General features: G+C 40.7%; 1 protein-coding gene across 1 annotated transcript in view; it reads right to left on the bottom strand.

Annotated features, from left to right (window-relative positions):
- Positions 1 to 4,136: 4,136 nt before the first annotated feature.
- The window catches only part of LOC127626179 (adhesion G protein-coupled receptor L4-like), a 54,517-nt gene continuing 45,403 nt past the window's right edge, over positions 4,137 to 13,250 (bottom strand). The window contains exons 14-16 of the mRNA XM_052101784.1: positions 12,847 to 12,938; positions 6,021 to 6,189; positions 4,137 to 5,886 (exon numbers count right to left, since the gene is read on the bottom strand). Of these exons, the coding sequence (XP_051957744.1) occupies positions 5,824 to 5,886; positions 6,021 to 6,189; positions 12,847 to 12,938 (324 nt within the window). The 3' untranslated portion in view covers positions 4,137 to 5,823. The remainder of the gene's footprint in view (positions 5,887 to 6,020; positions 6,190 to 12,846; positions 12,939 to 13,250) is intronic.

Raw genomic sequence — 13,250 nt, 5'->3', positions numbered from 1 at the left:
GTCTTGTTTGTATGGTTTTTGGTTTATATATTTAAATACTATTACTGTAATGCATGTTATTTGTTTTTTGTTTTGTTATTGTTACGTTTGTTTGACTGCTGCTGTAAGGAGAATTTCTGTATCTAGAATCGAGGACCCCCTCGAAAACGAGATGGTTCATCTCAAGGGGCTATTCCTCTTCAATAAAATGTCAAATAATAACTTATTTTTGGACTGTTTCAATGTACTTGTGCTGGCTGGAGGAAAAAGGAATAGGTAAGTTCTGTCACGTGATATACATTTTGCACACGTAGAACGAATTGCTGTATAATCACACTAGGTTAAGGGCAAGTGCCACCCGCTGTATTTCTATTTTGGTTAGTTAGTATAGTATAGATACGACGTCACGGACGTTGAAGATTTTTGTTTCTACATTTTCTTTTTTCTGTTTTAGGTAGGCTTACTGAACCAAAAGATTAGGAAGATTGGATGTTTTGTTTATTCATTTCTTTGATTTAGCATTGTCCAGTTCCTTTTCCTTCCCTTCTGCAGTGTTCGATGTGCATAGTGAAATATTAGTAAAACACATTTTTCTTTCTGGATGGTTTTGTATTGTAAATGGTACACGGTTGGTATTGTCAATAAATCTGTGTATATCCTTTTACTACACTGTTTCTGCCTGCCTCATTCACCCTCTCCCAGTGTATAAACGGTGTGTTTTGTGCTTTGGGTGGGACAATGTCGCTCTCCTTACTACCTAGACAATGATAAAACGGGAGGGTTTTAACAGTCTCGTATTGCGATCTCCACATGTCACTGCTGTGACTAGGCAGGCAAGGAATACGAATCTAAATGCAGCTTTATTAAACTGAAAAACAAACAAGTTAACCCGGAGCAAAAGGCAAAGCAAAACATTGGGAACCAAGCACAGAACATGAAAGCTAAACATGCAAGAACTGCCACAGGAAACCGGGAAACCAAGGGCTTAAATACACAAGGAAACAAACAAGGGAATGAGGATCACCTGGGAAAACAATCAGGGAATGAAAAATAATCAGGGAGAACCAATCAAGGAATAAAACTACAAAGGACAACAAAACTAACAGGAAACAGGAACTAAACAAGAATTTCAAAATAAAAGTACAAAAACAAAAGAAAACAGGGAAAATAACAGAGCTTCTGCTTTAAGGAGCGGAATACAGATGCTCCAAAAAAAAGCAAAAAAACAAAAAACAAATTTTCCATGGAGTGAAGGGGTACAAGGGGTAAACAGGCAGTCCAAGGTGGCACAAGGGCCAAGGAGAGCAGAGGTAAGGAACATAGCAAGGTCAGGGAGCAGATCAGGTGGGACGGCCAGGAGACCAGGGGGACCAGAGAAGACCAGACGGGCGGCCAAGAGACCAAGGGGACCAGGGCAGATCCGTGGGATGGTCAGGAGACCAGGTGGACCAGAGAAGACCAGATGGGCGGCCAGGAGACCAAGGAGACCAGAGCAGATCAGGCGGACGGCCAGGAGACCAAGGGGACCAGAGCAGATCAGGCGGACGGCCTAGAGACCAAGGGGACCAGAGAAGACCAGGCGGACGGCCAGGAGCCCAGAACAGATCAGGCGGGCGGCCAGGAGACCAACGGGACCAGAGCAGATCTGGGGGACGGCCAGGAGACCAAGGGAAATAGAGCAGATCTGGGGGACGGCCAGCAGACCAGGGCAGATCCGGAAAACGGCCTTGTAACCAGGGCAGATCCGGGAGATGGCCGGGAGACCAAGGCCGATCCGGGAGATGGCCGGGAGACCAAGGGGACCAGAGTAGACCAGAAGGGTGGCCAGGATACCAAGGAGGCCAGAGCTGTTGGACAGGTACTGGGTCAGGAGGCCTGGGAGGTGGCCGTAGGACAGGGACTGGGTCAGGGGGCCTGGGAGGCAGCCACAGGACTGGGTCAGGAGGCCTGGGAGTTGGCCACAGGATGGGGACTACGTCAGGGGGCCTGGGAGCCAGCCACAGGACCGAGACTGGGTCAGGAGGTGGAGCTGCTGTAGGAGTCACCACTATAAGGCTGATGTAACCGCTGAAGGAGGAGTCTCTGGGGGAGCGGGCGGAGCCATGTGAGAAATAGTCTCTGGGGAAGAGGGCGGAGCCATGTGAGGAATAGTCTCTGTGGGAGTGGGCGGAGCTGTGGGAGGAATAGTCTCTGGGGAAGCGGGAGGAGCCGTGAGAGGAATAGTCACTGGGGAAGCAGGTGGAGCAGTGGAGGGCAGAGCCATGGAAGGCAGAGCCGTGGAAGGCTCTGGGGCGGAGCCTGGGGAGCAGAAGCCTTTCTTCTTTTCTTCCTGGCTCTGGGACGGACGAGGTTGGCAACGCTGGCTCTGGGACGGACAAGACTGGCAACACTGGCTCTGGGACGGACGAGGCTGGCAACACTGGCTCTGGGACGGATGAGGCTGGCAAAACTGACTCTGGGACGGACGAGACTTCCATGCGTGGGTGTTGGCTTGTTGGCCGTGGCAGATGTGGGCATTGGCTCGTTGGCCGTGGCAAGTGTGTGTGTTGGCTCGTTAAGGGGATTCTCAGAGGCGAACATCTTTAAAATTAAATTAATGTACTCTTCCCACATGTAGTTCCCGGTCTCAGGTAATTCCCTCCCTTCATTGGCAAAGAGGCCGATCTAGTATAGGGACTTTAAGTGGCCATCAGCAAAACCAGTGCATCTGGCTATGGTGCTGAACAGATGAGAGTATTCAACGATAGGGAGGTTCGCTCGGCTCAACTGGATAAAGACTGCTGCTAGATCCATCTTTTGGTCAGTTCTTCTGTGCCGAGGCAGGCAAGAAATAAGAATCTAAATGCAGCTTTATTAAACTGAAAAACAAACAAGTTAACCCAGAGCAAAAGGAAAAGCAAAACACTGGGAACCAAGCACAGAACATGAAAGCTAAATATGCAAGAACTGATACAGAAATCAGAGAATCCAAGGGCTTAAATACACAAAGGAACAAACAAGGGAATGAGGAATACCTGGGAAAACAATCAGGGAATGAAAAATAATAAGGAAGACCCAATCAAGGAATAAAACTACAAAAGACTACAAAACTAACAAGAAAAAGGAACTTCAGAATTTCAAAAATTCTAAAAATTACAAAAACAAAAGACAACAGGGAAAATGACAGCCCCCATGAGACGATCTGCTTCGTGTAAAATAAAAAAACATTTTATAAGGCTAATGACATGACTGTTGTCTTCATCTCATGTAAGTGAACATAATTTTAAACATATTTTTCAAAAGTACAATTGAATCTTTTGGGGCAAAATCGTATTAATGGAAAAATTACTGAATGCACCTTTAAAGCAGTCTTCTTGTGACAAGAACAGAAAAGAGCAATGATAAGTCATTTACGTAGGTCCATTCATAAAGAAACAAACCAATTCTTGTTCTTTTGTATAAAACATCGGTCACACTTTACAACAAGGTTTGATTTGTTAACATTAGTTAACATGAACTAACAATGAACAATTACTTTTACATAATTTACTAATCTTAGTTAACTAATTCAACATATACTAATTCATTTTTAAAATCAAAAGGTGTATGTTAACAATAGTTAATGCACTATGAACTAACAATGAACAATTTTTAATTTTATTTTTTTATTAACTAACATTAACAGAGATGAATAAATGTTATTAAAAAATAGAACCCTTCCTGAAAACAGGAAGTCAAGGTTTGGAATGGTTAAAATTGTCCAGTTTACCTCTGCTGGTATGAGCCAAGACTTTCACTCTGAAAATTTTAATAGTGCTTTTTTGTCATTTTCAGAATAAATTATTGTGACTATACTTGGATGTGCTTGTTACTTTTATTTAGTTGACAATTGGTTAGTTAGGGTGGGGTTAGGTGCTCAAAAAGATCTACTGTATATTCAAATTTAGTGTAAATGCAATTATTGTGAATGTAAATTTAACTGACTTTTTATATTGTTAAAAAGTTGTTAGGTTTAGGAATGGAGTTGAGTTGAAGGACTTAAAATAATGAAAAAATACTGAAAACAGACACTGTGAGGTGTTTTTAGCATGTATATAGTGATGCATGGGCTCTTGCACAAGTGTCAGTGTTTGATGGCTTGGAAGTGAGAATGACTTGGATATTACTGTGATATCACAAGATAGGGGCTAAAAAAAATAAACCAAAAACTGCAACTGCAATATGTTCACTGATTACAGCAAAATCACCAATCAGCAAGATTTAAACTGAAATTCTCTTGATCTGTATACAATGTAGAGGTGAACATATAAAAGGCAGAAATTTTTTTTATTATCCAGCATAAAATACATATAAAGTACATATATCTCCAGGTGAAAAACTGTTTAGCTACTGAATGTAAAAACCTTTAACTACTTGTTTTTTTTTTTAGGAACATTAAGATATGTTGCATGCAGTAACAATTTAGAATACATTTCTCCAAAGAAACTGTATATATTGAAACTTTCCCAGTTGAGGTTCTTTTAAAACATCTTACTCTAGTGTTCTAGATGTACTGTAGAAGTACACCTCCATCCTTAGTACATTTTTATAGAGCCTAACACTAGGGATGCACCGATCCGATACCTGGATCGGCATCGGCTCAAATAATGAAGCTTTTAGACAGATTGGGTATCGGTCCGACGAGTTCGATCCAAATCCGATACTGTGTGTTGGTCATGTTCATTACTTTCAAGCTCCAAAAATGACATAAAAGAACCATAAAAATACCATTAAAGCAGTTCATATGACTTGTGCATTTTATTCAAAGCCACTTGAAGATGTGCGATAGCTCTGTGAATCACAAAAGGCTGTGCATTAATGAATGATGCTGCTCTGCTGACACAAACTGAAGCACATGCTGGTGATGCACATGGCTATTTTTAGCCTTCACAGTGGTGAGCAATATTTGAGCACTACTCAAGAACAGCATCACAGATGTAGATGCTCAATAGTTCGGATCACTTATAATATGCATTTAGAACAGCACAGGAGGTGAATTTGACCAGAATTTGAATAAGAAGTGAATTAAACTACTGTGAATTTGCCTACAAACAGACACATACTGGACTTCCTGGAGTGTTTAGAATATCAAAAGTGTACGATTTAAATATATTACTGTTGTATTTAAAATTAAAATTAAATAATAATTATATTATCATCATTAGTATTTGTTCAAAATTTATAAAAATTTTAAGTTGAATGGGTTCCAAAAAATAAATGTGTGAATGAAAAGTGGACTGATGTCTTACAACTAAACTGAACAAAAAAAGAGATCTGAATCCTTTAAAGTCCAGATGCAAGTTTTTGGAACATTTTTGGAAAAAATAAATATTTTCTACTGAAGACTCGAAGACTGGAATTACTGTTAATTTTGCTGCTACATTATCCAATATACTAGTTAACAATAAATTATTTCTTAATAAGCTATACATTTATATTTAAACATTTAGATGTTTGTGTTTCTTTACATATTAAAGCGTATTCCCAATTAGTTCCACACAATAATGTAACTATCTAAACAGATTATGCAAAAAAACAACTCTGGCATCGGCTTGAGATCGGCTGATACTGAGATTATCGATATCGGAATCAGATCGGAAGAGAAAAAGTGGTATCAGTGCATCCCTACTTAACACTGCAGTTGTTACCTGAATTATGTTTTTCCACTACTTGTATATCTAACCAATAAAAATGTGTCAGATTAAATTACATATTTGACTTGAATAAAACATTGAACGTGAAGCACATTTTTTAGCTGACGATATTTTTATACAGTGTAGATTTAAAAGCATTTGCAGGATGGTGCTGTAGTTAATAACAATAAGTTCATTGCAGACACTCAAAACAACATGGAACATTCTTGAATAATCTGTAGTACTCCTCTTGAATCTGATAATAAAAGTGGAAAGATATGTCAGTTAGATCATTAAATTGAAATGTAATATATATACTGTGTCATTTTCATTATACTGATTAACATTATAAATATGATTTGCTTGTACACAATAGAGTCGGAACCTTACCCTTCTGGATAGAACACAAAGGAATATGAAAATGAACATCCCTTGGAATGTATTGGCAAAGGTAAAGAGATACGCAGTGAAGGTGGTCTCATATAGGATGTGCATGACACCAAATGTCCAGGTAACTCCAAGAACAAACAGAAGAGCAATAGCTCCTCTAGCACAAGACCTGAGGAACAATGGTATAGAACATCTAACTGTAATAATCTGTATAATAAAAAAATATCAATGCTGTAAATAAATTATTTAAATTATGTTCTATTTATGAGTGATTCAGGTTGTAAATTGATTTGTGAAATTATTTGCATAAATGTATACTTTAGTTACCTTGTGAAAATTGAGTGGTGAATTCACTAAACAACTGCACCACATTGATGTGTGTTATTTCACCGTATTCGCTTACCACCTGAAATCTATTTTATGCAGTTGCTTTCTGCACTGGTATACATTAGCAACATGTTCATGGTTAGGTTCAGGTTTAGACTTAGAACAATATTAATGCAATTACTCCTCAAATGTTTCTGAAAGTCAGACTGTGCCTTTCATGTCACATCCATTCAAAGAAGTGAAAGAACAATGTTTTGGTCTCTGTACTGTTATTACTGTTATACTATTAGGTTTAGTGTTTGGGTTAGTTTTTGGACTATATTAATGTAATTACTTCTTAAAAGTTTCCAAATATTGGACATGCTGTGCCTTTCACATCAAATCCATTCAAAGAAGTGAAAGAACACAATTTTGGTCTCAATGTGTCAGTTTAGATTTATTTGTAGTTATTTAGTTATTTTCCAATATCTTTGTTTTAAACAAATAACAAACCTTTAATTTGTAAATTGAAACGAAGAGAGCGGATCAGTCGGGTTCCAGAAGTAAAAATTGTGAGAACATGACCATGGAAACGTTGCAGTCATGGCTTTCTTTCTTCCGGGATAGCCACTTCAGCCGTCCCCCGCATCGGACCTTCTACCTACAGGTACGAGGCCAGCTGGTTGACGCTGGAGGCTATTTGGGGGCTCCAATGGGTTTGGTTCACCGGGTAATCCCCCGCGGACTGCTCATTACCCATTATGCTCGTTTGTTCCCGTCCAGTTCTGGGATGAGACAGGCAGCTCGCCTCAATGCCAACCTAATGTCTCTTTCTGAGCTTGCGAGATGGATGAGTTTTTGATTAATGTAACGGAGAGTGCCTTGGTGTTGTTAGACTTGATTGGGCTAGTGCCTTCGGGTGTGCTGGCCCAGTCAGGGCGATGCGGAGCTGACCGCCATGCTTGCGCTTGCCCAATCGAGTCCTCATCATCTGACATCTGTCCACCCCGGTACCTTTCTTCCCGGAGGTGCACGACAAGCTGACGAGGTCATGGGTGACATCTTTTACTGTCCGAACCCGATCCCTCAGCTCACATCCCGGGCAGCCTCAACGTCATGGCAGTTGATGCTCAGGGGAGAGTGGAGACTCCACTCCCAGGTGGTCCAGCTGATTTGGAGTCGATTCGGCAAAGCAGGGGTAGGCCTGTTTGCTTTCCGGGAATCCTCCCACTGCCCGCTCTGGTATTCCCTGATGGGAGGACCCCCCCTCGGGGCAGAGGTGCTGGCACACAGCTGGTTCCGGGAGCTGCGTAAATATGCATTCCCCTCTTTGTGGTCCTTCTGGGCCTATTGGGAGCTCCATTTGAGCCCCTAGAGTCAGTTGAGCTAATGGCACTCCCTTTGAAGACTGCCCTCTTCCAGTGCTCACTTCCATCAAGAGGTTAGGGGACCTACAGGTGTTCTCTGTCAGCAAAAGGTGCCTGGAGTTCATTTAATTTTACTCACATATTCCTGAGACCCCGACAGGGCTATATGCCCAAGGTTCCCACAACCACCTTTAGGGATCAGGTGGTGAGCCTGCAGGCGCTACCCCAGGAGGAAGCAGACCCAGCCTTATCATTGCTGTGTCCTGTGCGTGCTTTGCGCATCTACTTTGATCGCACGCAGAGCTTTAGACGCTCTTTGTCTGATTTAGTGGACAGCGGTAAGGGAACGCTGTCTCCAAACAGAGGCTTACCCACTGGATCGTGGATGCCATCATGTTGGCATAGCAGGCTCAGGCCGTGCCCACCCCTTTGGGAAATACTCTACAAGGAGTGTGGCATCCTCGTGGGCACTGGCCAATGGCACCTCTCTAGCAGACATCTACAGAGCAGCGGGCTGGGCAACACCCAATACCTTCGCGAGATTTTAAAATCTCCAGGTTGAGTGGTTTCATCCTGTGTTTATCAGATACGAACAGTTACGTTTGGAAATACAGGACAGCTGGCCGGGTTTATCGCTTGCGTATAGCGACTTTCGAGGGGAAAGTCTGAAAATAATAACTTGCATCTCCTGTAAACCAATATTTTAAATAATGCCATGTGCAAAAATTTTCATTGAACACTGCTGATTAAGAGCAAGAGCAGGGCTTGGACAGGGCACCTCTAATGGATCAGAAGACTGTGTATCATGTGTGCTCATAGCATTATAGATGTGAATCTGACTTATGATCGCTGTTGCATGTGATCTTCCTCTCAGTTATCCTGTCCTGTCACTCTATATGCACAAGTATTTACTCTAGGTTCTTACTTTGAAACACTACCATGTTTACCTTTTCAGGTTTCAGGCAGGATCTGAGGCCAATATTTTACTCAGTTTTGGAAAAAGATGGTCAAAGTGTATCTTCTGTTAAGAGTTTTAACAAGGTGTTTAAATCCACTGCACTCCACTGTAGCTATGGGAGCCATATCCTTTGTGATGTAGTAACAAATGGCGTCAGTTATTTCTTTCCATCTTCTTGAATCCTTTTTATGTTTTGTAGCATTTGTAAATGCTTGTGTTATCGACATCTGCTTTGTGGGGGCACTTGTTGCTGGACGATTGTCAGTCTCTCACTTTTTTTGAGCTATGCACTGTACATTTTCGGTAACGTGATTCATGCTCCAAGTGTTGAAACAGATTGGTGGTATTACCTTTGGTCGATAAAATGATTTATCTGCAGTGTTTACATTTGTCTTCATTTTGTGTTTTGACGGACACTGTGTTTTTCCTTGGTAAAAGCTGCTCCTGTCACTCAGTTGACTCAGTGTTTGAGTTCGCCTCCATGTTGCTTAAATGCTGCTGACTGGACTGGGCGGAGTCACGTGACTTCACACGCGGTAGTATGTTTTTAAAGGGAAAGTAGTGACAGGATTAAAAAAACAAAATAAGCGACATAGGAAAATTATGTAAGTTAGAGATTCTTAAAGTTTTTTCTGATTTCTTTTCGATTAATCATCCAGCCCTAGATCACACCCTCCCTCTCTTTTGCACGAATGCACAAGATGAATGAGATGGTGTCCCACCAACCAACAGGTGTTTGTAGAGAAGGTGATTGGTTGTTAAGAATGGCAATTCATTATTTTGAGCCAATCACAATGTCCTGTTCTTAAAGTTATGTAGTCGAACAAAATAATCTATTCCTGTATCAGAGTCTACTCCGACTGTAGGATGAGTCAGAGTCGAGGAGTCGACTCCTCATCACTAGTGACACTGGTTCAAATCACGATCAGTAAGGACAAATGTGAAGCTTTGCTGCAGATTATGATGTATTTTTAACAAGTCTATTGAAAACAATTTTGTAAATCACCTACACAGACACAATTTATTAGATTGTTTTAAATAAATCAAATCAAAATTGCAACTGAATCGAACAGCCAGTAATTAAAGTATACTCCACTGAATTTTCTGAGAATAGATTAATTACTGAGGAAGAAAAAAACCATGAACTACATTTTCTAAAGTTAACAGGATTTTTAAAATTGTAAAACAATTTTAAGATTAAAAATGGTAAGATTTTGCCTAACAAACAAAATCATTATGTTTCTGAAGAACTTTCTCATGCTTTTTCAGAGTACCATTTATTCTTATCCATTGGTCAGTTTGGCCTTTGTACTTACTCTTCACTAAAAATATTGCACTGTTCTGAAAGATCATCTTTTGCATAGAAACTTTTAAAAGTAAAAGAGGCTATTCTAACAATTTAAATAAAAATGCAGGTACTCACAGGAAATTTAACCCAGGTCTGCTCGCATGGTTAGCAAACACACTACCTGTCATGTTCTCTGTTGTCTTTTGTTTTTGTGCTTTTATGTTGAAGTTTAGTTTAGTTCCTGTTTCCTGTTTGGTTTTTGTAGTCCTTTGTAGTTTCATTTTATGATTGGTTTTCCCCTGATTAGTTCTCATTCCCTGACTGTTTCCCCAGGTGTTCCTTATTCCCTTGTTTGTTCCTTTATGTATTAAAGTCCTTGGTTTCCCTGTTTCCAGTGTTAGCTTCTTCCATGGCTCCGTCTCCCGGGCTTCCCAGGGCTCCGCCCCCAGAGCCTTCCACAGCTCTGCCTTCCGTGGCTCCGTCTTCCGGGCCTCCCAGGGCTCCACCTTCCAGATTCCATGAATCTGCCTTCCACGGCTCCGCCCCCTGAGCTTTCCACAGATCTGCCTTCCACGGCTCCGCCCCCAGAGCTTTCCATGGCTCCGCCCCCAGAGCCTTCCACAGCTCTGCCTTCCGTGGCTCCGTCTTCCGGGCCTCCCAGGGCTCCAACTTCCACAGCTCCGCTGTCCATGGCTCCGTCTTCCGGGCCTCCCAGGGCTCTGCCTTCCACAGCACTGCCTTCCATGGCTCCGCCTCCCGAGCCTCCCAGGCCACCCGACCCAGTTCCCGTCCTGTGGCCTTCTCCCAGGCCTCCCGACCCAGTTCCCGTCCTGTGGCCTCCTCCCAGGCCCCCTGACCCAGTCCCCGTCTTGTGGCTGCCTCCCAGGCCCCCGTCCCCATCCATTGGACTCCCCGTCCCCAGTCCCTGTCCGTTGGACTGCCTGTTTGCCCCTTGTGCCCCCTTGGACAATTTGTTTTTCGTTTTTCATTTTTTTTTGCTTTTTGGAGCGTCTGGAACCCACTCCTTAAAGCGGGGGCTCTGTCATGTTCTCTGTTGTCTTTTGTTTTTGTGCTTTTATGTTGAAGTTTAGTTCCTGTTTCCTGTTTGGTTTTTTTAGTCCTTTTGTAGTTTCATTTTATGATTGGTTTCCCCCTGATTAGTTCTCATTCCCTGATTGTTTCCCCAGGTGTTCCTTATTCCCTTGTTTGTTCCTTTATGTATTTAAGTCCTTGGTTTCCCTGTTTCCAGTGTTAGTTCTTGCATGTTTTGGTATGCTCTGTGCCAGGTCTCCTGTGTTTTACTTTGTTCTGAGTTTTCTTTATGTTTGTTAAATAAACAGCTGCACTTAGATCCTCATTCGCTGCCTTCTTCGTCACACTACCCCTAGACCAACAGACCTTATATGTGAACAGTAACAATTGTTTTATAAACTTTATCAAGCTATAGTTTTTTTTAATAAATAGAGTATAAGCCAATTGTTGACACATATAAGCCTATGATGCTTTATTGTTGAAAATAAAAGACTTCCATATGTGATTTACTACTCTGACAAAGGTAATCACCAGTTCCCATTCAAACAATGTCCCACGTTAACATGGGAAACCATGTTACCCTGTGAAACCATGTTAAAATCACTCTTAAATGGTATCAAATTCATTGTAACTGACATCGATCAAACAAAGCAGGTTAATAATGATACCAAATTTTTTTTATAATGTGTCAAATGCCTTTTCTTGGTTCCTTGGCAATTCACATTGAACGCATCTGCTGAAAATGCAATTAAAACGATTCACGTGCACATCCCCAGTTAACATGATCCCCATAGATCCATAACACCGGTATGACAGAAATCCACTATCATGGTTGCAGATGTGATCTGTACTATATTAGCTAGGATGTTCAGCTGTTACGTTCCATATTGAAGCAAATTATCCCTCCCCCAGTGAACGGTACTTTAAATTCACACATTTAAGGAAAAAAAAAAGGATTTAAATACAACAAAAACTACAAAAATCAACTGAAAAAATACCCCGGAACACCTGCTTATTAACATATCCAAACTGTACACATAAATACCAAATTAATTGAAAATGTTTTTTAAGTCCTTAGGAAAAAAGTTCAATTAAGTATTTATTGGATTTTGTTGATAAATTGAGAACAGTTTAAAAGACTGAGTGAGGGAGACATTCTGGCAAACTTATAGTAATTAGGAATAAGTAATAGAAAATACACTAAAAGTTTAAATCTATTTTTATCTATTCTTTAAAACGACACATTTTATTCTTTTTGGAATCAAAGTAGAAGCATAAACATAGAAATCAGCCATAAACTGTTAGCTGGTGATGTTTGACATAAGATCATTAGCAAGCAGAGGAAAGGCACTCTCTATCAATTAATTATGATAATAATGATGATGACGATGATGATGATAATGTGTGATCAACCTATTAAATACAGTCTGAAGTTAATGAATAGTGCAAATTACAATTGCCTATTCAGTCAAACTTTGCAGTGTTTTTGAATCTGATGTATATCCTGTCAGATTTAGTTTAATGTTAACCAAAACAGAATTCAGTACATCTGTTTTGATAGTATCTGATTTATGCAAAATTTTCTTTTTCAGTATTTTCTCTACTAGACAGAGATTTCTTAAAAAATACAGTTGTTCTACAGTAACATTTCAATTTCTGTTTTATTATTAGGGTGCAGTGTCCATGTTTATTTTATTTATATATAATAACAGCTACAACAGTTCTCATAAAATTGGATTACATTACAGATTACATTTATTATTAAGTAATCAGTAAACTGTTACAGATTACATTTAAAAGTAACCCTCCCAACCTTCTCTTTCCCTTCATCTCAGGGAACCGAGGTTATGTGTGTAACCGGAGACGTTTCTTTACCTGATATTTTCATAGTGACTGATTTCAGGTGTCTTTACTGCTGTGTGATGATAAACCTTAAAGATGATCACCGCAAATGCCAGCAGATTAACCTGGGGGAACAAAAAGAATAATTTGGACAACTGCCTCAACACATTAGACAAAGATTGTAGGAACTGTATGCAACAAAAGCCCAACCCAATCTAATGAAAATTCCCAGATGTCAGATGTGTCAATAAGCATGAGTTCTGCGCACAAGGTGTTAAGGACATACTTAATATTATGTCCTTACACAAACCTCTTATCTCAACTTAACCAATCAGTAGAGTGTGTAAACATGATAGGAAGCTGTTGTGTGACAGAAGCAAGTAATAATTGTAAACGATGTCCATCACCCCCCCACCCCACCCCCATTCAAATGTGTG

This window comes from Xyrauchen texanus, chromosome 32, assembly GCF_025860055.1.
Source record: "Xyrauchen texanus isolate HMW12.3.18 chromosome 32, RBS_HiC_50CHRs, whole genome shotgun sequence".
Classification (NCBI taxonomy): domain Eukaryota; kingdom Metazoa; phylum Chordata; class Actinopteri; order Cypriniformes; family Catostomidae; genus Xyrauchen; species Xyrauchen texanus.
This window is presented reverse-complemented; position numbering and strand designations above follow the sequence as displayed.